Source organism: Physeter macrocephalus, chromosome 5 (genome assembly GCF_002837175.3).
Source record: "Physeter macrocephalus isolate SW-GA chromosome 5, ASM283717v5, whole genome shotgun sequence".
Taxonomy (NCBI): Eukaryota; Metazoa; Chordata; class Mammalia; order Artiodactyla; family Physeteridae; genus Physeter; species Physeter macrocephalus.
In genome coordinates this window covers 12,551,214-12,574,809 of record NC_041218.1, presented here as the reverse complement: position 1 = coordinate 12,574,809, position 23,596 = coordinate 12,551,214, and the positions used below count along the sequence as shown (strand labels likewise).

At 47.3% G+C, this 23,596-nt stretch overlaps 2 gene segments (V, D, J or C); both read left to right on the top strand.

Annotated features, from left to right (window-relative positions):
• The first annotated feature begins 521 nt into the window (after positions 1-521).
• Positions 522-1,342, top strand: LOC129392121 (T cell receptor beta variable 9-like). The segment is given in 3 exon segments: positions 522-609; positions 718-810; positions 939-1,342. Coding segments are annotated over 3 exon segments (585 nt in total).
• Positions 1,343-4,548: 3,206 nt separating this feature from the next.
• The window catches only part of LOC102973322 (T cell receptor beta constant 1-like), a 166,661-nt gene continuing 147,613 nt past the window's right edge, over positions 4,549-23,596 (top strand). Inside the window, 2 exon segments of the C gene segment in view lie at positions 4,549-4,597; positions 4,683-4,785. Coding sequence covers positions 4,549-4,597; positions 4,683-4,785 — 152 coding nt within the window.

The window sequence follows — 23,596 nt, the reverse complement described above, 5'->3', positions numbered from 1 at the left end:
CAGCCAGGCTGGGGTGGCTGAACAGGGAGGGGTGTGTGTGTGTGTGTGTGTGTGTGTGTGTGTGTGTGTGTGTGTGTGTGTGTGTGTGTAGTGGTTTGCAGGTGGGGTTGTGGGGAATTTCTATTCTTGATTTAGACAGAAGCTGTAAATCCATGACACCGTGGACAGTTGGCCACTCGGAGGCGCTGCGGGCCCACGGTACTCATGGCCCCGTTGCTGGGGTTGACAGTCACCCAGGAGAGGGCAGCTTAAGGGAACCTTGGCTGCATGCCTGCATCAGGGGGCCTGGTTGAGTTCACTGAGCGGTCCCAGGACAGGAGGAGCCGGCACAGACTTCTCACTGCTCAGGGAAGTGGAGATGCGTCTCGAGCCTCAGGAGGCACCAAGCAGGAGTCTCCGGGAGCCTGCAAAGGACGTGGAGGGTGAAGGGGTGGGGATGGCTGGGGAGGGCTGGGTGATTGCTGTCAGGCAGGGGCAGGCAGAGGAGAGCAAGTGAGTCGTGGGCACACGGGGGCGTGGCGATGGTACTCACCTCATACCCACCCTTTGCCGAGGGGCTGTGCAGCACAGGGAATGGCATAGAGAAGCCGGCCTGGGCCCTGCCAAGGGGTGCGGTGGGCCAGGAGGCAGCCTGCAGGGACATCAGGGCAGTGACGTCATGGGCAAATCTCCTACCAGGGAAACAGGAGCTTCAGCTCTTTAGGCCACTCACCCCAGGAGACCTGCCCCGAGCTGGGAGTTGTTTGGTCCCTGACGCTGCCCTGGACTCCAGGCTCCTCTGCTGTGTGGCTCTTTGTCTCCTGGGAGCAGGTGAGTCCTGGGCACAGTGTGGAAGCTTCCGCTATGCCTTTGCCATCCCGAGATACGAGCCGATGAGGGCTGCAGCAGGGGGCTTCCCAGCGCTCTGTCCTCAGCTTCCTCCTGTCTCCCCGCAGCAGGCCCGGTGGACTCTGGACTCACCTAGACCCCAAAATACATGATCAAATCAAGATAACAGCAAGAGACACTGAGATGTTCCCCTGTCTCTGGACACCTCTCTGCGTCCTGGTACCAACAGGCCCTGGGCCAGGGCCATCAGTTCCCAGCTGAGTATTACAGAGGGGAAGAGAGAGGAAAAGGAAATACCCTAGATAGATTCTCAGGTCAACAGTTCAGTGACTCTAGCTCTGAGCCTGACTTGAGCTCCTTGGAGCTGACGGAGGCGGCCCTGTATCTCTGTGCCAGCAGCCAAGACGCAGCCCTGAATGATCAGCTGCCTCTGGTACAAAAACATTCCTGCCCCAGCTCAGGAAGTGGCCGCGAGGGCACTGACCGCCAGCCAACCAGCCCCAGGCCCTGGTAAAGCAGACAGCCTTTCCCAGATATTATTTCTTTGATATGTAGGAATGCTCCCAGAGAGCAGGCATAATAAGTATTATTCTACCTGTTTGTATATCTGAGGAGAAGTGTCGTGCCCAGATCTCATATTTCATAACCGTCAGAGCAAGGAATCAGACTCAGGTCTGTCCTCAACACCCGTGGTCCCTGCCCTATAGAACAGTCCCCCCATAGAACAAATACATATATATATGTATATATAATGTGTGTGTGTGTATATATAATGTGTGTGTATATATAATGTGTGTGTATATATATATATGTATATATATATATAATTTAAGGGAGTTGGCTCACATTGTTTTTAAGGCTGATAAGTCTAAAATCTGCAGCTGGGCTGGTGGTACTAGAGATCCAGGGAGAGCTGATGTTTAAGTTCCAAGGCTGTTAGAAGGAGCTGATGTTCCAGTGAAGGCCATCAGCTGGACAATTCTCTCTTACCTGGGAAGATTAGGCTTTCTGTTCTATTCATGTCTTCGACTGATTGGATGTGGCCCACCTACATTATGGAAAGTCATCTGCTTTACTAGCTAAAAAGTTAATCTAATCTAATATTAAAGTCTACCTAGTCACATGTTAATCTCTTCCAAAAACACCCTAACAGGAACACCCAGAATAGTGTTTAACTAAATACTTGTGGCCCAGCCAAGGTGACACATTACATCAGCCATCACACCATCTTCCAAGGTTGCATAAAGATTTAGTAGGCATGGAGTACCCGGCACATAACAGGACTCTGCATTTCTTGACTGCCTTTGCTAATCTCTGACAGCCTCTGCCACCGTTTCCCAGGGGCAAAGTCCGAGATGGACACATTTTGCCTATAGTTGAGGACTTCGGAAGTCACAGAAAGGTGAATATTTATGCCTGATGATTCATTACATGAAATGAACCAGAGCATGTAATATACATCCCTCATCAGGCATTTTTAAATCAACTTTATTGGCGGATGAGTTATAGTTAAGCCTTGAACAATGTGGAGTTTAGCGGAGGCTAGGGGCTCTGAGCCACCCCCAAGCCCACAGTCAAAATTCACATATAACCTCACACTTGAATGTCCGTATCCGCGGTTCTGCATCTGCAGATTCAACTAACTACAGATCCTGCAGTACTGTAGTATGTATTTATTAAAAAGTGGACCCGCACAGTTCAAACCTGTGTTGTTCAAGGATCAACTGTATATACAATAATCATTACACACTTTATAATTGACAGGTCAATGATTTTGCTCAATATATACGTATATACCCATGTAATATCTACCCTATTAAGATATAGAAACGTTTCCATCTCCCAGAAGGTTCCTTCATGCCCCTTTCCCATGCACCTGTCCATCCCTGAAAACCAAATAAATGATTTCTGTTGCTATAGATTCGTTTTGCTCAGGCATCTTTTTAGTGAAAATTTAAGGTCTCTAACCATTGAAACAATTCTGCTTTAGCACAGAGCTAAATATTTAAGACAGTTAGGTGCTCCTGGAAAGTGTTATGGTTTAAAAAAGTGCTTGAAATCATGTGATACACAATATCCACTTCAGGGACAATCCTCGCTGGGGATGGAAAGTTTGATAAAATGACCATCAAAAGGTCTTGCCAGGTGGTACAGGCTGTTTTTATAAAATTTATTTATTCACTTTTAGAAATTTCTTTTCTCATGCACCCATTCCCAGAAATCATTTTATAATGATATTTTGATAAGAAGCCATCATCTCCCAGGAAATTATTTTGAGATCCCATGACACACACACAGAGCAAGGCTTCACGTTCACACACTGTGCGCTGGGCTGTGCAGACAACAGTCAGTAGCAGTTTCGGTGAGAGATCGTTTCACGCCAGGAGAAGGGTTCCCTTGGCTTTTATCCCCAGTATCCGAGACACACGCCTTGATCTGGAAAGTCCCCCTTTCCGTTCTGGCCTTGCCTGTGCCCCGGTCTCCCGTGCCGTGTGTCCTTCTGTCTCCTGGCTGAGGGAAGTCTGAGCACAGATGTGGCACCACTCCGGGGCTTTTCCAGGCCCCAAATCAAGGCTTCTTGTTGTGGTTACATCAGGATCCTTCTTTGCTTCTGACTTTAGTTTCTGTGTCTTTCTCTCCCAGACCCCAGGAATGCAGAGTCACCAAGACCCCAGCCATGTGGTCATGCTCAAGGGAAAGCAGCACATCAGGAAGTACCCACAGGTCCAAAATCATGTACTCAGGACCAGCTACATAATTTGCAGGGCCCGTGATTCAAAACTTATTTAGAATGAATATCCCGGCAGCAGAACATTGCAGCAAGTACGGGGTCCTTCTCACTGTGGGGTTATGTGCAACAAGATACAGTTTGGGGCTCTATGATATTTGCGACTCAATTAATGGCAGATGCCACACCAGGAGGTATTCCCCATGGAATGGATGTCTCAGGTAAACACAGAGCATCTTTCATTTACCCTGGAGTCTGCCACCTCTCACCCTGTGTCTCCCACGTCTGTGTTCCTCTGTGCTAACGTGTCATCTGCGGTGCTGGGCAACCATCTCTCCACAAAGAAAGGTCGGTCATAGGCGTGACGTGGTTCTGATGCCGCTAGATGTCCCCCTCCTGGCACGGGAAGCACGTGCTCAGGTGAACATGAAGGAGCTGCAGCTGCCCCTGTGGGTGAATTGACAAGAAATAGAGCCAAACGATTCCTCAAATGTGGACGGGCCTGAGGTTGGGAAACCAGACACCAGAAGAATCATTGTAGGTGGAAGGACAGGGCCAGGGCTGTGATCAATTAAACAAAGTAGAAACAGACGCTTGAAGACTATTTAGGATGCATGAGTCATAAAGAGCAGCAGGAAGCCATAAGGATTTTCCCCGAGATTCAAAACTAGATCAGATAAGTGAGACCAATATACCTATTAATGAAGAATTATCTCTGGGATAAAATACACATAAAGTTACAAAGCGTTTTACAGAAAAGTTAACAAAACTTGTAAGACAGGCATCCATTCAGAGGAACGCGTTCTTCCTGTTCTGAGCTGTTCGCTGGAGGTTCATGTTTGATTTCAGCCTCTGGGGGAAGGGGCGTGGCCCCCTGTGACGGGTTGGCTCTGGGGCCTGGCAGGGACAGTGACACCTCAGAATGACTCCCTGGAGAGCCCCTCTCCCCTGTCATCAACACACAGACGACCCCTCTGCCTGCCCGCCCCGCCATGGACACCAGCCTCCTGTGCTGTGTGGCCTTCTGTCTTCTGCAGGCAGGTGAGTCCCGGGCAGGGTCCCTTTCGGGGTCCCGGCACCGAGCGTGTCCCCTGTGTCTGCAGCATCAGCTTGTCCTTCTCCACAGGTCCAGGGAATGCTGGTGTCACTCAGGACCCCAAATTCCGCGTCCTGAGGACAGGACAGAGCACGACCCTGAAATGTGCCCAGGATCTGGACCACTACTATATGTACTGGTACCGACAAGACCTGGGACACGGGCTGAGGCTGATCCATTACTCATCTGACACTGGCACCACCAACAAAGGAGACGCCCCCAAAGGGTACAGCGTCTCCAGATCAAACCTCGAGAACTTCCCTCTCACGCTGGCGTCTTCCACCCCCTCCCAGACGTCTGTGTACCTCTGCGCCAGCAGTTACTCCACGGCACTGCACGGCCACCTCCTCTCTGCACAAAAAGGCGGGGGAGGCCCTGCGCCCCGGGCCTCAGCAGAGCCCCTTGCAGGCTCCTAGCACCTGGAGCCTTGGAGCCCTGGGTGCCAGCTGCCTGCGCTGTGACCCTCAGTGTGTGGTCTCGGCCGCCCCAGAGCTGACTCCATGGCCTTGCAGACGTGTGCGTCCACCATCACTCTCTGTCTTTCCTCTGCAGCTGCCCTGTGAGCAGAAAGATGCTCCCCCAGCTCTGGCTCCTAGCCATCAGCCTGAGTCTGAGACCTCCGGGAGGGAGCGTTATTGGTAAATCACATACATCTAGATCCTCTTGTCTCTCCCCAGGCGCCTCACTTCTGTTTCTCTGGAAGGTTCTCCCCCAGACTGGCCCTCACGTGCTCTCTGCTCTTTCCTGCCTTTCCCGGTGGGGCAGGTCTTTCCCACCTCCCTGACCTCCGATTTCTGGACCTCTCTACTCCAGCCACGCCGTTCCTCCCTCATCTGGGTCACGTCCCTTCCCATCTCAGAGACGTCCAAAGCTATTTCCTCTGCACTGGACACAGACCGTTCCTTTTGTTGTGATTAACTCCTGCCCGTGTTCCTGTTCAAGATCCCACCGGGTGGTCAGGCAATTCTGGGCACGCCTGTTTCCCAGGAGAATTGTGAACACGGTCGGGGTGTCTCTGTTCGAGCTTTTCCGGGTCCGGACTATGAACTTTCCCCTTGTTACTGCGGATTAAGGCCTCCTTCCTACTCGCAAGCGGGCCTCCGTCTTCTGTGTGTGTGTGAGATGATTACAAGTATGTCCTTGCTTACTGTCCCCAACTTCTGTCCCCGCAGGTCACACAGGAGCTGGACTGTCCCAGTCCCCCAGGCACGGGGTCACAGGGAGGGGCCAGGCTGTAGTTCTCAGGTGTGACCCAATTTCTGGTCATGTTTCCCTTTATTGGACTAACAGACACCGGGGCAGGGCCCAGGGCTTTTGATTTACATTCAAATCAAGGATGCACCAGAGGCATCGGGGATGCCTAATGATTGGTTCTCTGCTGAGAGGCCTGAGGGCTTGTACTCCCATCTGAAGATCCAGCCAGTGGAGCCCGGGGACTCAGCCGTGTATCTCTGTGCCAGCAGCTTAATCAAACAGGGTCACACAGTCGCTTCCTTCTTGTTCACAAACCTCATCCTTCTCTCTCCTTGCAGTTCCTAGAGACCTTAAATAGGCTGTTTTTCGCTTTCCATTCACCAAAAAAAAAAAAAAGAGGTTGATTTGGACATCAGCTGTTCTTTGGATAGAAAGAGACCACAGGTTAACTCCCGAAATACTGCGGCTGTAAATGTTGGTGGATAGAAATCATTATGGCTCCTGTGTTCTAGGAGTCGCAGGGCCAGCTCCAAGGCAGGGACCCAAAGTCTCGGACATACCAGTCTTCCATGGGACCTTCAGGGGGTTGCCCAAATACGTGGCTTCGGCTGCCTGTCTGTGCAGTGAGCAGAATCTCCTCTGTGCTTGTGGCATCTGGAACGTTCTCAACTACCTCCTGGGGCATATTCTTTCTTCTAAAACCTCTTTCGTCCCTGTCACATTGGAAGTTTTCCACAACATAGCATCAAGACTTCTCTTCCTGTTTTAAGTAAAATCCTTACTACTTGTGCACCAGTTAATTGACAAACACAATGTTGAAAACAATAAGACTTCATTTCCTCTGCCTCATTTCAGCAGCCCACTTTATTTTGTTTTCATGTTTTCACTGCTCCAGTCCTGGCAGTTAAACTAGAGCATACTTTTACAACCTCTCCAGTCTCATCTTGATTCCCTGAGTAAATCTGTTCTCGAGAGACTGTTTTATTTCATGCCTTAGCTTTTCGATTTGAAATAATTTCCCTGAACTCTTTACCTTATTTTCTAATGCCCCTATTCCTTTTTATGTATTTGCTATATTATATATTGTTATAGATATTCCTTATAAGTATAAACACCTATACTGTAAATAACATCTTCCATCCATCTGTGGGCGAAGCTGCAGTTTGAATGTATGAAATCCAAGGCCCTGGTCAGAGTGGATATGATTATGGACCATGTCTTCTGGGAGTCCTAAGAGATAACCCAGCTCCGAGACTGGGATTGAATGTCACAGCCGTGGGAGAGGCTCCCTGAGCCTTGCATAGCAGGTAAGGGGAGTGACAGTTGCCCCAAGTCCACTTATCAGAAATTGTAGTGGCTCAGTACACCAAATTTCGTTCCTCAGGGAGTGAGCATCCATGGGAGGGAATTTTCCTGGTCGTTAGTTGTGGCACCAGCAAAGCTCCCCTTGCTCTGTTGCCCTGTGCCTCTGGGGAGTGAGGAAAGCCAGGGCACACGTGGGAATTCCCTGCTCTTGGAATCCCATTCCAAGGACTCCCTTTCTCGACTTCATCTTCCAGTTTTTTTTTTCCGTTTTTTTCCCCATTTTTGCCACATGAACCTGGCAGATTCAGCCTCCTTACAATACTATTTTGTACCGATGTTTTCACATCTCCTAACTCCTCTGCTTCTTCCAGAATCATCTCTTCCCTCCCTGCTGCTCAAATCAGCAGATGCACATTGTACAAGTTTTCATTTAGGGGAGACTGTCCCTTGCTGGTCTTAATTCCCTCCATTCTTATTTCCCCATCAGATACTGTTTCCTCCACGATTGCTTAATGCCTTGTAAGATGTTCTTATTTTTCTTACATTCCAATTTTACTTTTTATTCGTACACATTTGACCCCATCTCGAAGGTAATTTCATTATCTTCCCGGTCCTTTGCTAATCTATATTTTGGAGTTAACATTGATTGTCTTTTATTTTCTTCAGCATTTTTATTTATCTTTTGTAATGAAGGTAAATAACCTCCTTACACTTCAACGTCTGTGTTTTTCTTCCTACTTTAAACATTAGTTTACAGTAAACGTTAGTTTAACTAAACATTAGTTCCTTTAATTTCTCCCATTCTATCCCTCTCCCTTTCAGAAGATAATTTTAAGGGGGAAGAACTCAGTTGGCCTATAACTGCCAGATAAAGTGATAGTGGTTTAGCAGAATGAGGGTGGCCTATTAAGCATGATAAATCAACGGAGTAGTTTGGGTTAGAACTGGTGTTGGGATTCGGGCTGAAGGAAGTTGAGCATAAAAGGTGATCATGCAGACGCTTCCCAGCACCCCTTGGGCCACTGCAGAAGAAACAACGATGAAACTTCAGGTATTGGCCACAAGATGGCGCTATGATGCCACCGAGATCTAAGGGGCTCTGGGCAGAGTCTGGGAGAGCAGCCTGGGAGGAAAAGGGTTAAGAAAAACTTAGGCGTCGATCCACTACTCCGCAGCTGTTGAAGAAGTTTTCAGTTATTGCCAAACTACCTACAGCTATGGAAGAAGTGGGAGGCCCCTCTAAACTGTAATGAGATCCACAGTTGAAGGATTTGGGCGAAGCAGCCTTGATGTCAGGGGCAGGTGCAAACAAGGAGCAACTGTGTCAGAGGACTATGGGAAACCCAGGGGGTGGAGTGCACCCAAAAGTCAGTGCATCGCAGCCCCACTCCATCTCCCCTGCAGGCATGCTAAGCAACGTCTAGGAGAGGAGACGCTGACCTCACCTGAGCCAAGTCACAGGGGATCCTCCCAGGGCGGGGAGAATCTGCAGGGGTAGGGGGAGTGACATCCCAGGCAGGCCCACCTGGCCATTGAAGAAGAGCCCCCCCAGCTCCCTCTCTCAGGCCTGCGGATCAGAGCATTTAGCGGGGACGGCCCCCTTCTCGCCCTCAACCTGCCATGAGCCCCAACCTCTTTTGTGTGATTCTTGGTCTGCTGGTGGCAGGTGAGTTCAGAACTCGGCTGAAACCTCTGCTGTGGGTTTGCAGAGTCCCAGCTCCAAGGCTTTCCCTTCCCTTTGCAGATCCAGGTTACTCATTGAGCCTTGTCTTTACCGTGTGTCTGCCTCTTCAACAGGTCCCATGGATGCAGCAGTCACCCAGAAGCCAAGATACCATATTATACGAGCAGGAAACAAGATGGTCCTGGAATGTTCTCAGCATATGAACCATTTGGGAATGTTCTGGTATCGGCAAGATCCGGGACAGGGGCCAAGGCTGATCCATTATTCAAATGGCGTTGGCAGCACTGGCGAAGGGGATGTCACGGAGGGGTACAGTGTCTCCCGAAACAAGAGTGAACATTTCCCCCTGACCCTGGAGTCGGCCAGCACCAAACAGACCTCCTTGTACCTCTGTGCCAGCAGTGAATCCACAGCACGGCACAGTCAGCTGCTCTCCACACAAAAAGCTCAGCCACAGGCGTGAGGTGAACACTTCTTCCTGAGGCCACGTCTCACCAGGGGAGAAAAACTGCTCATTCTGAAGCTCTTACCAGACTAGTGTGAACTGAGGTCCATCAGCGTAAGGGGAGTGTGTGTGTGTGTGTGTGTGTGTGTGTGTGTGCTCTAATTTGAAAAGATACATGACCCCAATGTTCACTGCAGCACTATTTACAATAGCCAAGACATGGAAGCAACCTAAATGTCCACTGACAGCTAACTGGATAAAGAAGATGTGGTGCATATACCCAATGGAATATTACTCAGCCATTAGAAAAATGAAATGATGTCATTTGCAGCAATATGGATAGACTTAGAGATTATCATACAAAGTGAAGTCAGACAGAGAAAGACAAATATCATATGATATCACTTATACATGGAATCTAAAAAAGGATATAAATGAGCTTATTTACAAAACAGAAATAGACTCACAGACATGGAAAACAAACTTATGGTTACCAGACGGGATAGGAGGGTTGGGGGGGCAGGGATAAATTAGGAGTTTGGGATTAACATATACACACTACTATGTATAAAATAGACAAACAACAAGCACCTACTGTATAGCACAGGGAACTATATGCAATGTCTTGTAATAACCTATAATGGAAAAGAATCTGAAAAAGATTATATGTATGCATATATAACTGAATCACTTTGCTGAACCACCTGAAGCTAACACAACATTGTAAATTAATTATGCTTCAATTTAAAAATGGTTAGAAAAAGTAAATGCAAATAGCACTTAGTGTTACGTCACTCAATTCAGAATATTCTGGTAATTGAATAAAGCAGAGGAACAGCAGCATCTAACGTGAAATTTATATTGCACTTTCTTTTTCAGTGCAGAACTAAGCAGAAAGCAGCCATGCAGCTTTAAATTCCCTGAGTGATCTGGGGCTCTCCAAGCTCGAAACTGTTACACAAAGTTGCCTGGGGCTCATTGGATACCAAGCAAGAATTCTTTGGAGAAAAACAATTCTCAATAACAAATTATGAAACACATAAGTAAACAAACCACTTAGGGGAAATGTTAGTAGATGCATCAAACAGCAGCATTAAACCCTGAGATGATCAACTGTAGAATTATCCAAAAAAAGATGACAAACTAAGTCTCTCCTGTGGGCATAGGGCAGTATTTTGCATATTCCGAGGTTATGAGGTCTTTTGAGGTCACTGAGAAACTCCTCACGTTCTCAATATTTTAGGCCTGTGACTGTTCTCATCTTCTCTTATTTGCGTGTGATTCATTTCTAAGTTGAACTACATGCATAAAATTGTATATGATTCCCATCTTTTAGGCAATTTGTAAATTAAGAAAGAACCTCATTTTTACTATCCCTTTGGCTTGGATTAAAATCCATGAGCTTTTCAATTTTTCTTTTCTTGCCAAATATTGCAAAATGATATTGGCAACAATTTATTCTCCCCCAGCCTGTATCCCTCCTCGGCTTCTTACAGGTGGAAGTCCATACACAAGAGCAGGGTTTCTTCACGTGGGATCCAGTAAGTCCAAGTCTGGGCGTCCATAGTTGGGCTTCACAGGAAGGGCGAACCCCATGTGCTGCTGTGCCATGTACACCCTGGGTTGGGGGAGCGCTGGCTGACCCAGGACCTGATTGCAGACAAGGGAGCAGGCTGCTTGCTGGGAAAAAACTCAACTCACCAATTGGCCAATCTGCTGAAAGTCTAAATGGTGAAACTGACGAATGACCAATTTTGCCAAATTATGGCCTTTACGGCAGTTCAGGATGCTTGGAATGATTTCAACAGACTTTGAGGATTTTTTTTTTTTGAAGCTTTTGTTTGGCTACAGCTTTCCTTCAGCCATTGATCCTCAGCTATTTCTGAGCAAACTTGTCAGTCCAGCTTCTTTTGAGGTCAGATTTGGATGTTGTATACTTCAGTCACTGAGAACTTCTCATGTTCTCAATATTTTATGCATGGAATTGTTCCTGTCTTATTTGTGTGTGATTCGTTTCTAAGGTGGACTACATGGAATACACGCAATGAGATTGTGTGTGACTCCCATCTCCTGTGTAATTGTTTATTAATGTTTTAGTCATTATTTAAGGTGTAAATAGGGAGAAAAATGCTCAAATTAATACTCATATTGCTTGGTAAATTTTTTTTTTTTCGGCTTGGTAAATTTTGACAAAGGCATACACCAGTGCAACCATGACCGAAATCAAGATAAAGAACATTTCCACCACCCAAGAAAATTTCCTCATGCTTCTTCGCAATCAGTTTACTTCCCAGAGGTAACCACTTTTCTGACTTTTGTGACTATAGTTTTGTCTATTCTTGAACTTCATATAAGTGGAACCACATAGGAAATACTCTGTTTTATTGACTTCTTGTTCTCAGAATTATTTCTGAAATGTACTCATATTGTCATGTTTATCAGTACTTTTTTCTTTATAAAACTGAGTAGCGTTCCATTGTATATCACAATTTGTTTATCCATCCTCCTATAGACGGATGACTAGGTTGCTCCAGTTTTCAACAATTATGAATAAAACTGCTCTGAGTATTCTTGTACAGGTCTTTGTGGTAAAAGCATTCATTTCTCTTAGGTATAAACATGAGTGGAACTACTGATTCACAGGGTAGAGGCATATTTGACTTTATTAGAAGCAGTTGAATAGTTTTCCAAAGTGGCTGCACCAATTTACAACACCAAGGGGTGGGGGTTCCCTTGACCCCCCGTTCACACCAACATTTGGTGCTCTTTTTGTTGTTAGCCATTCTATTGGGTTTGTAGCGGTGTCTCATTTACACTTCACTGATCAGTAATGATATTTACTTTTTTCTTATCTTCCTATCTCCTCTTATAAGGTGCCTGCTTTTGAATTTGTCCATCTTTAAACATCAGGTTGTCTTTATATTACTGATTTGTAAGGGATATTTTAATATTCTGGATAGGAGTCTTTTGACCATTAAATAGCCTGAGTTGGTCTTCGCCCAAAGTGGCTTGCCTTTTCACTTTTTTAACGTTGACTTTGGTTAATTGAAGATTTAAATTTTTATAAAGTCTAACTTAACAGTTTTTTCTTTTACACTTGTTGCTCTTTGCATCCTGCTTGCCTACCCCAAAGTTATGAGGCTTTTCTTTCTATTTCTTGCTCCACGGCTCCACTTTAATAACATCATCCCTTGTTCCTTGCCATCAGCACACCTGTTCTTTGACATTACCGGGATCTCCTATCCATTGGTAACTATTCTTTCTTTCTTCCTATTCCTTAGGGTCCTTCCATATTTTCATCACCTCCTGCTAGAGAGTAGAATTGATGATGTTATAATACATTCTTTTAACCCTATCTTGCAAAGATTCATTCTTTTACCATGATCCTCTTAGGTTGCCCTCACATTACAGAAACCCAAACCCGAGTGAATGCATTGATCTCTCTTTTTCAGGGCAGCAGCTGAGAGCTGTCAGAATAAATCACACCTGCACAAACCGGTATCTAGCACGATAAATCGAGTCACTAACCTTACCTGCCTTATTTACATCTCTGTTTTGAGATTCCAATTAGCTCACTCTCTCACTCAACAGAACATTCTCTCAAATATTTCAAACATTTCCCACTCTCTGTAAAATTTGCCCTCTTCTTCCCTTCTTGCCTCTTAAATCAAAGGTGAGCCCTGCAGTGGAGGGCAGTGCCCACTGAGGGAGATCAGACAGAGTGTCCTGGGAGGGATCTGCGTGGAGCCCCAAGTTCTCCACCGCGTATATGAAGAAACACACCCTGCTGTAGACTTTCTGGGGTAGGAGTAGCTGAGGAATGGAGTCATACTTCCCTGGGTCCCCTTCAGACTCTATGTCCCCAAGTCATACTATTTATTTTCACACTGCATATTTCTCTATGCTTCTGCTGTCTGAGCAATGCTAATTGCAGAATGTTAGACATTTTTGTCACTGCTAATTGCAGAACGTTGGAACTTTTGTCACTGCTAACTGCAGAACGTTAGGACTTTTGTTACTTTTTAAAAAGGCCCAATGCATTTTCCAAGCTCGTTTTTCCTTTTTTCCCTGGCTACATCTACCGTCTACTCCGCAGGGTGCTGGGAGGCTTGAGGAGGACCATTGAGGAGCCTATTTATAAAGGTGAGACAGGGTTTAGGGAAACCGGTAAGGGAAGAGAAGGGTCCTAGGACAGCATAAATGGGTGGCTCTTATCCCCATTGGCCCGAAAGGAGTGGGGGAATGGTTCCCTGGGCAGTTGGCTGCTCTCATTTAGGGAACCGGCTGCCTTCCAGGTGCTGCAGCCTTTGGTGAGAAAGAGTAGCTAGGCTGAAGTGTAACGTGGAGAAGGAAGCCAAAGGGTACATATTTATTATGAACCAGGACAGTGGTGCCCTGTCTCGCTTCACTCGCCTGCCATTATGTCCCATAAACAAAACTCAGTCTAGAGGAAGCCCAGTTACTATAATCTGTAAAGGTCAGCCTCACAGGGCAAGGTGAGTCTGGAGGGATAAACAGAAACTCTCCAGGATGCTACACTGAAGATGGGCTTGAGGGCAGTAAACCCCAAGTTGACTAGGTCTGTGCCACGAGCCCATAAAGGCAGAAACTTGGTTCTGGAGAATCTTCACTCCCAAGAATTTATAGCCAACCCAGGCCCCCTTCGGACCCAGTCAGATGGACTAAATCTCGGTGTCTCTGCATCACCTGCCGCTCAGGGTGAGGGCTGGGATTGCTGCCCGGGAAAGGAAAATAGCAACACAAAGCTTGGTTTGACCCCAGCATCACAGAGATGGGGGTACCCAGGCAGAGAAGGAACAGGAGGCTTACAGACCCTCCCCCTCGGCTGATGTGCTGGTGGGTGAGTTCCAGCACGGAGCCCTGCAAGCAGAAGGGGGGCGGGGGGCGAGGAAGGTGAGAGGGGACGGGGCTTCCTGGCTGCTGGCGGCGGGGGGGAGGGGGGCAAAGAGCATCTGTCCCAGAGAAACATCAGCACAGCTGGGTGGGGACAGACTTCGCCCTAAGTCAGCCTCCTGCTCGGCAGAAGTGTGAGAGGAGTCTGGCGTGTGGGCAGCACAGAGCGCAGGACCTCGCGAAGCCTGCAGGGGGAGGACGACGGGGAGGGGCCGTCACAGGGTAATCCTCCAATCAGGGAGGGCGAAGCCGGACCTCAGCTCTTACCCAGGAGGACCAGAAGGTGAGCTCGAGGCGCACGCTGCCCACCCCGCGTGCCCTGGGCTCCAGCCTCCTTCCCTGCGTGATGCGTTATCTCCTGGGAGCGGGTAAGTCCTGTGAACAGACATTATCGCCTCTCTGAGCTTCCCGACTCCTGAATCCCCCACCTCACCTTGCGGATAACCATCAAGCTCTCTCCGGCGCTCATTTTATAGCTGTGTTTCCCACAGGCCCGTTGGAGGCTGGAGTCACCCACCCTCCGAGACACCTGATCAAAACAACGGGACAGACAGTGACACTGAGATGTTCCCCTATCTCTGGGCACCTCCATGTATCTTGGTACCAACAGGCCCTGAGTCAGGGCCGCCAGTTCCTCTCCGAGTTTTATGAAAATATGCAGAGAGCAAAAGGAAACTTCCCGGGTCGATTCTCAGCACAACAGTTCCGTGACGCTCGCTCTGAGCTGAACGTGAGCTCCTTGGAGCTGAGGGACTCGGCCCTGTACCTGTGTGCCCGCAGCTTAGCACAGCCCTGCTGAGTCACCCGCGTTCTGTGCAAACCTCCCTGCCTTGGCTTGAGCACTGAGAGAGCGTGCAGCCTCCCACGCCGGTTTCCCTCCCGCAAGGGATGTGTTTAGCTGTTTCAAATCCACTTCCTGTTATCTGCTGAGCCCAGAGCACTCCCAGCCAACAGAACCCGGGTTGACCCGTGTGCACTGAATATTTCCATGTCTCCCAGCATCAGCCAAGTCAATAGAAGGGGGGCAACTGAGCCCTTAACGTGTGCTAGATTCTTTGTACATATCATACCCTTTAAAGCTTTGCAACGATCGTGCAAATCAAATATTCTTAGGCCCACTGTAGAGATAAAAGAGCTCAGGGACATTAAATCATTTTCCCAATGTCTCACGGTTTAGAAGAAGCAGAACCGGGAAACAAACAAGTCTGTTTACGAAGTCCACACTTCCTCCACAGACCAGCTGCCCCATCATTAGCCTCTGCGCCCCGGTCAGAGAGAACAGAGGCCTGGCCGTGTCTTCGTGTGTCACGCTGGACAGCAGTGGAAAGCTCATACATCATCATGGTTGTTACTATGGCCTCCTCCTTGGCAACACTGAGAGAACATATGATTTCACACTGATTCATTATCATCTGTAGGCAGCCCTCACACCTTTTTTCAGTCTGCAGCTTACGTTTTCAATTTTTTACACTGTGATTTGATGGACAAGAATTTAATGCAACTGACATTATGGTTTTCTTTGAGTCTCAACCAAACAAATTCTCCCTCAAATAAGTACCTGGAAATATTTTTCTTAATGTATTTGAGTAAAATTTAAATTTTACTTTTCATGAGTAAGAATGAAATATACCTGAAATATATTATCACGTAAGGAATGAAGTAGAGATCTGGGACTATAGGGAAGGGATATAGCTCAGTGAAGAAGGACTAGCCTGTCAAAAGACCCCTAGGTGGGAAAAGAACACAGTGCATACGAGGAAAAAACTGAATGTAGGTAGGTATTCCTGGTACAGGGAGAGCAGAGCTGATGGTGAAGAGACAGGTGGGGGGCAAAAAATATAGGACCTTGTAGGGCTATTGCCCCATGGAAGAAAGGCAGCCAGGAGCGGGGACCATGTGAGTGAAGGTTTATGGCTGTCATTTGAGGGGTAGTAGAGGGTGGGGGAGGGGCAGAGGGTAGATGAAGGAGTCACTGGCTGGTAGGACAGTGACATCACTGATTGGTTTCATCAGTGACACCACTGAGAGCCATGTCTTGTTTCCCCAACACACAAGTTGGGGCAGGCGGGTCCTCCAAAGCCCTTCCCTGGGCTCGCCAAGCTCTAACGAAGCCTTTCCTCGTGTCTAACTCATTGGGGTCCTTCTTTGGCATCATCTCCAGTTTCGGCTTCCCTGGATCACAGACGTCGTGGGTGCTGGAACTCCCCAGACCTCAAGATAAAAAGGACACGACAGAAAGTGACATTGAGATGTCCGTGATTGTTGTCCTCAGGTAACGTGTATCAACAGAACTTGAAACTGGGGCACAGGCAGATACAGTACAGCCTGCACAAAGGAGGAATCTCCCAATGGGTCTGTGACTTTCTCTCGCAGCCAAAAATGTCATCGTAGCGGGGGGCCCTCAGAGGCCGTGAGCCCTGTGCTGGGAGCGCTCTCAGGTCAGTGTCAGCTGGGCCAGCATCACGATTTGACGGGACTCAGCCTTCTCTTCCGTGGCCCCTCCTCTGCGGCTCTGCCATCAGAGCTACTACACCTCTGGACTTTCAGAGGAATTCTTCCTACCCAGCTGCTTGCAGGAAGGAAACTGTGCTTGAAATTGGATGCAAACAGACAGCCTTGACGCCACAGGTCCATATGCTTTTCTCTGCTGGACTTTCATGAGTCTGTCTCTCCCACACCGTGTTCATTTCCGTCATAAGCTTTTATCCATGTTGTGCCCACTCCTGGCTGCCCTTCCCCTGCCCCTGAGCCCTCACCTCTGCTTCAAGCCTCCTGGCTTCAGTTCAGCCCATTCCTCCTGTCCCGCTCTTCCCTCCGGAGGGCTTTCCTGCCCCCAGGCTCTGTCTCTCTGCCAACACGGGTCTCTCCTCTTTTGTTCTCTTTGCTCCAGATCTCAGCTTGACCATCACCTTCTTAGAAAAGCATCCCTTCTCGATATTACTAGCTCAGGTCCCTTTGTTATAAGGGCTCATAGCTTATACTATTCGGTAACGTTTAGCACAGTTGTCATTTTACATGAATTTATGTGACTAACAGAAACCCCTTTCACTCTCTATAAATCACACATTGTAGTGGCCACGGATGTTTTTGTTCCCTGTGTTATTTCCGGCACCAACAGTAGTTGTCCAGGTACCAGTGGACAGTCTTTAGGGAATGAATGAAGCATGGAAGACCACCTGGTTCCCACGTAGGCTCTCCCAGAAGTCTGGCTACATCGATGAGGACCTTCCATCCCTTTGTCTCCTGAGACCAGGTGTGTCCTGGGAGCAGAAGAGAAATCCCTATCGTGGCCTTGTGTAACCGGGTCCCAAGGCTTTCTGCAGTTTTGTGTCTTCCCATCCTCTTGCTCAACTTGTCTCTTCCTTCAGTCTCCTTCGCTTAAAGGCCCATGGATTTTGGAGTCTCCCAAACATGGGCTACCTCATCACTGGTGGAATGATCAGAAACAGAATGTCAAAAACTAGTATTAAGAGTTGATGGAGAAGGAAACAATAATGGCTTCTCTATTATGTGAGGGAAGGTCTTCCCAAGGCACAAATCCCTCTTGGATAAAGTAGAGGCCACGAGGCCTGATACACTGAACGGTGTCGTGGATGTCCACTTCCATGGATCGTTGGGCAACGCCAGAGACACAGAGCTGAGGGTCTCTCACCCCCAAACCCCAGCTTCAGCCCACGCCCTGCCTGTGGGGCAGGATGCAGGGCAGTGCCCTTTCCAGCTCTCCGTCCTCGGGCATTTCGGAAATGCTGCTTGTGACAGCAAAGGCTCCATTTATAGAGAGAGGCCATGCATTAGTCCTTGAAGAATTGTGTGAGTCTTTCTGGGTGGAAATTATCAAATATACAATTGCCTAGCGTGGCCCAAGGATGGACCAAAGCGCCGGTTTTGCCTGAATGAGTCACATCAATGCTTTAGAGGCTAATGCACCTTCATCTCCTTAGGCAGTGAAGACCAAAAATAGACTACTTATTTCAAAGAGTCAAACCTTAGAAAGACTGGAGTTAGAACATGTCCCCTGAGGACAGCATCCCTCACCCATTTGAGAGAGCTGTGAGCTCTTGATGAACACTGGAATGACGTCACAACCGACACTGGAATGAACGATACTGCCACTTGAATTAGAAGTAGAAGATGAGCGTTTCTAGAGCCTGTGAAAGTAGAACTTATTCTTATTGAGTTTGAAAATGCAGGCACTAGGAGGCGCTCATTTACCTTCCTTTTCAAATAAGGGGATTATTCAAGGCTTGTTCTAGAATGAGGGGTGAGAGCCTCCACTCCCGGTGGTGGCCGTTCTTGCAGAGGCAGAAGCCGCATTAATCCACACTCAACACAAACTGAAGTCACCATCGACCTCACCGCTTAACCAGTTCACCGGTCAGGAGCCATCCATGCGCACAGGGTGCTGTGCTCCTTCACCCTTGGCTTATTTTTAAAAATGGGCATTTATACCCATTATATATACACACTGTATATATACAATGTGTATATACAATGGAATATTATATAATATATACAATTATATAATGTGGCATATATATATATATATATATATATATGCCACATCTTCTTTATCCATTCATCTGTTGATGGGCACTTGGGTTGCTTCCATGCCTTGTATATAGTGCTAAGCTATGTTTTATAATAAAAAAGCATCAACAATGTATAAGGAAAATGTTAAATGTTAATAATCCTCCTCCCTCTCCAAACACACCCCTATCCATTCCCACCTTTAAGGGTGTGTTTCTTACCTTCTTCTCTATGCTCATGCAAACCTGTCTACCCAAATGCCCCTACAAAAGCGGGGCCACCTGTACACATTAACTGCAACTTGCGTACTTTTTTCTCTTAGTCTACTTTGGACTTTATTTTTTCAGATCGGTAGATAGAGATCTAACTTGCTTCTATTAGCTGCTTCATATCGCATAACGGGGATAGACAGGTAGGTTAATGGCCTCGTGCGTGGTCTCAGAGTTGATAAATGGTGGAACCAGATTCCAAAGACAGTCTGTTTACATCTGTGTGGGACCCCCTGGGAGCCTGGCGGTTTTCAGTCTGCAGGTAGGAGGGTCCGTGTGCGTCCTACACCACTGCAGGTAAGAGCATCATGATATTGGCAGAAGAGAAGTTCTAGAGATGGCTGATCAGGGCTTAGCCCCGGAAGAGCTGAGATTTGAGCACATTATTCCATTCCCAAGATGCATCACAGATACGAATGTGATTTAGGGAAGGGACCTTTGTGAGAAGCTATTATTAAAATGAGAAAGCGGGGGAGAGAGGCAACTAAGTGGTCGCTTCACACTTGTGAAATGTAGAGGAACACAGTGTTAACTAAACTCCAAGCTGGTTCTGATCAGTTTTGCTTTTTAAGGGGGTGGAAATGGGATAATTTATTTCAAATGTGAAGTTACCAGCTGTACTGCTCCTTTTCCCTGTGAAGGCTGGTGACCAAGAGAGAAGTGGTGAGGCTGGGGGCCACAGTTTACCCGTTCAATGGGGCACAGTAATAAAACAGGCAGTGCCCAAGGACACTCTCAGGGGCCGGAAATAGGTCAATTTTCCTGCTTAATCAGGTTGGAGGAATCCCATCTTCTTCTGGAAAAGATCGCGAGTCTTGTTCCTTTTCTGAAGGGGGCCGCCAATCAGGTTTTGAGAGTTAGCCTAGGAGTGAAAATGAGAAATGAATTATTCATAATGCAGCCTGTTAGGAGTCCCAAGGATCAGTTCAACCCCCCCACCGCGTTTTTATTGTATGACTCTCACCCGAACGTTAAAGGTAAAATAGTTCTGACTCCTCAAGGAAAGGTTCTGTAACGCTTATTTATTTTAGAAGTGACTTAGAAACACAGGAGGCACCACGATAGGGAGTTGAGGACAAAAACTGTATGGAGATTCATGAATTAATAAAGGGAACTGTTTTTGTTTTAACCTCCAGAATTACTAGAAGATTTGAACTTAGATCGGCACACACCAGAGGCGCCGTTTCATCCCTTGCCCAGAGCTGTGAGTTCAGATTGCCTTTGGGACAAAGACATGGTGATCACACCATCCACCCTCCCCGCCCCCACACACACATAGCCCACTCCTGCCCAGATCATGCATAGGACCAGGCGAATGCAGGAACGAGGTCAGAAATAGGAGGCTCAGTTGGAGTTGATGAAATCAGCATTTCCTACCTCAATGTGAAGTGCTGTTGAAGCATCCAGGTGGAAATGTCCAGCTGATGATGAGAAAAGAAGGAGAGAAGCAAGAAGGCCAGGTAGGGTGTCTGGGATTCAGACCCCGGGACCCTGGGGTGACAGCAAGGACCCTAACAGAATCAGTGCCTATTTCAACCCACTTCTGAATTTCCAGTTTTCATTAATTCTATGCCTCACAAGTTTTCACCTTTTAATGTTTCTGATGATGACTGACAGTCGTTTTTTTCTTTCTTAATGGTACTTAAGAGAATGGGCCATCTCCGCATTGCAGACATCTTAGATATACTTACTTAATTAATCCTGAGGCTCAGGGATGTCACCATGGGAACGGCCAGTGGGGACAAGGACGCCCCTCCTCCTCCACTCAGGCCCACAAGGACCCTGAGCTGGTGAACTTCCCACTGCTGCCCTGACCCTGCCATGGGCTCCAGGCTCCTCTGCTGAGCGAAACCCTCTGTCTCCTGGGGGCAGGTGAGTCCTCAGCAAACCAAGCAGTTCTGTGTGTGGTGTGTGCGTGTGTGTGTGTGTGTGATGGTTACAAGTATGTTCTTGCTTACTGTCCCCAACTTCTGTCCCCACAGGTCACACAGGAGCTGGAGTGTCCCAGTCCCCCAGGCACGGGGTCACAGGGAGGGGCCAGGCTGTAGTTCTCAATTTCTGGTCACCAAGTCTTTTACTGGTACTGACAGATGCTGGGGCAGGGCCCGGAGTTTCTGACTTATTTTCAGAGAAAAGGGGCACCAGACGCGTCGGGGATGCCTAGTGATTGGTTCACCGCTGAGAGGCCCGAGGGCTTGTACCTCCCATCTGAAGATCCAGCCTGCAGAGCTGGGGGACGCGGCCGTGTATCTCTGGGCCAGCAGCTTAGCCACAGCGCGGCACAGTCACCTCCTTCCTGTTTACAAACACCCACGTGCTCACCTCTCCTCACAGCTCCCGGAAATCCCCATACAAAGGACTTACCCCACTCTCCCCTCAGCAGGGGGATATGTGGACGTGGGGCTTCGGCTGTTCTGATAGTAGGAAGTCGGAAAACAACCTTTGAAAGACTAGAGCATCTGGGTTTCTGAGATTCCTTTATACAGTTCAAGATTCTATAACTGGGGTGGAATGTCAGACCATAGTCTCAGGTAGAGCGAAGCATGCTCTTGTAAGACTGTTTAGTTTCAGCACATTTATAATAAACTCCTCATATGGAATGTCACCAGCTCAGACCACACAATGCCCAGATGTGGGCCAGCCAGTGCAGAACACTGTTAAGGTCATCTGTAGCTACCAACCTTAAAAATAAATAAATTAGGATCCTTAGCAACAGTTGCCACTGAAATAAATTATCCACAGGGGACTGTCATCCACAATAATGCACGCTAACGTATGTCCATATACTGCTGTTTTATTTCTTGACAATCCTGCTGTCATTTTGTGTCAAATTTTCTTCTCTATTTTTAAAATAGAAGCTCAGTTTGGCTTTCCTAAAAGGTAACCCCACTTGAGAAGGTTAAAGGGGAGTAGTTCAAAGAAGACTGGAATAAGAGTTACATCATCCGTTCAGGATTCTTTGAGGTTTCCAGTTTACGCTCCTCCTATCAAGGTATGTGAACCTTTCAACCGGCACACACACACACATGCACACACACACTCTTTGGGTTACATTTTCACTCTCTTAGTTGTGTCCTTTGATGAGGAGAACTTCTTAATCCAAAATCAGTCCATTTTCCCCCCTCTTTGGTTTGTATTTTGGTGTCTAGTTTAGGAAATCTTTGCCATTTCAAAATGACCATGTGTTCTTATATTTCCTTCTAAATTCTTTATATTTTAAACTTTTACATTAAGATCTGTAATTCAACTGGAGCTCTTTGTATGTGAAAGGAGGAAGACGTCCGGTTATGGTTTTCCATATAGTTATCCAATTGACCCGATATTATTTGTTTAAGAGTAATACTTTCCTCACTGCTTTGTGATCTCACTTTTGTCGTGTATCAGTCATTGCATATGTGTTAGTCTGTTTTGTCAGTTCTTACACAAATAGCACACTGCCTTATTTACTATAGCTTTACAATTGATCATATCGAATACTATAAAAGGAAAACCATTATGATCATCTCTACAGATGCTCAAAAATTTTTTTTTTTTTTTTTTTTTTTTGCGGTACGCGGGCCTCTCACTGCCGTGGCCTCTCCCGTTGCGGAGCGCAGGCTCCGGACGCGCAGGCGCAGCGGCCATGGCTCACGGGCCCAGCCGCTCCGCGGCACGCGGGATCCTCCCGGACCGGGGCGCGAAGCCGCGTCCCCTGCATCGGCAGGCGGACTCTCAACCACTGCGCCACCAGGGAAGCCCTCAAAAAAATTTTGATAAAGTCCAACATCCATTCCTGATAAAAAAAACAATTAGCAAATTAGGAATAACTGGAAACTTCCTAATAAAAAGCATTTATGGAAAACCTATGGTTAACAGAACATTTTTAGAGACAGACCATGATAAGTTAAAGGTGCACATTGTAATCCTTAGGTCAAACGCTAAAAGCAGCATAAAGGGGAAAAATAATCTTTTCAACAAATGGCGCTGGAAAATATATATATATCCACGTGGAAAAATAAGGAATCTCAATTTTTATCTCAGTCCATGAACCAGGACTTGGCAAACGAAGGCCCAGAGGCCAAATATGGCCTCTGCCTGTTTTTATATGGCCGAGAAGCTAACAATGGTTTTTACATTTTTAAATGGTTAAAAACTAAAAAGAATAACATTTTGTGCCAGGTGATAATTATACACAATTCAGATTTCAGTATCTGTAAGTAAAGTTCTGTTGGAATAAACTAAGCTCGGTCATCTACGTATTGCCTCCGGCTGCTTTTGCACTGCGATGGCAGAGTTGAGTAGTTCTGGCAGAAACTGCATGGGGTGCACAAAAGCAAACATATTTACTATCTGACTCTTTACAGAAAGGCTTGCTGACCCTTGCCAAAAACAAAAATTAATATGAGTTGGAGCAACATTTCCAATGATCTATAAAGCTTCTGAAGTACAAAGAGTCTGAAAGAGGGCTTCCCTGGTGGCGCAGCGGTTGGGAGTCCGCCTGCCGATGCGGGGGACGCGGGTTCGCGCCCCGGTCCGGGAAGATCCCACGTGCCGCGGAGCGACTGGGCCCGTGAGCCGTGGCCGCTGCGCCTGCGCGTCCAGAGCCTGTGCTCCGCAACGGGAGAGG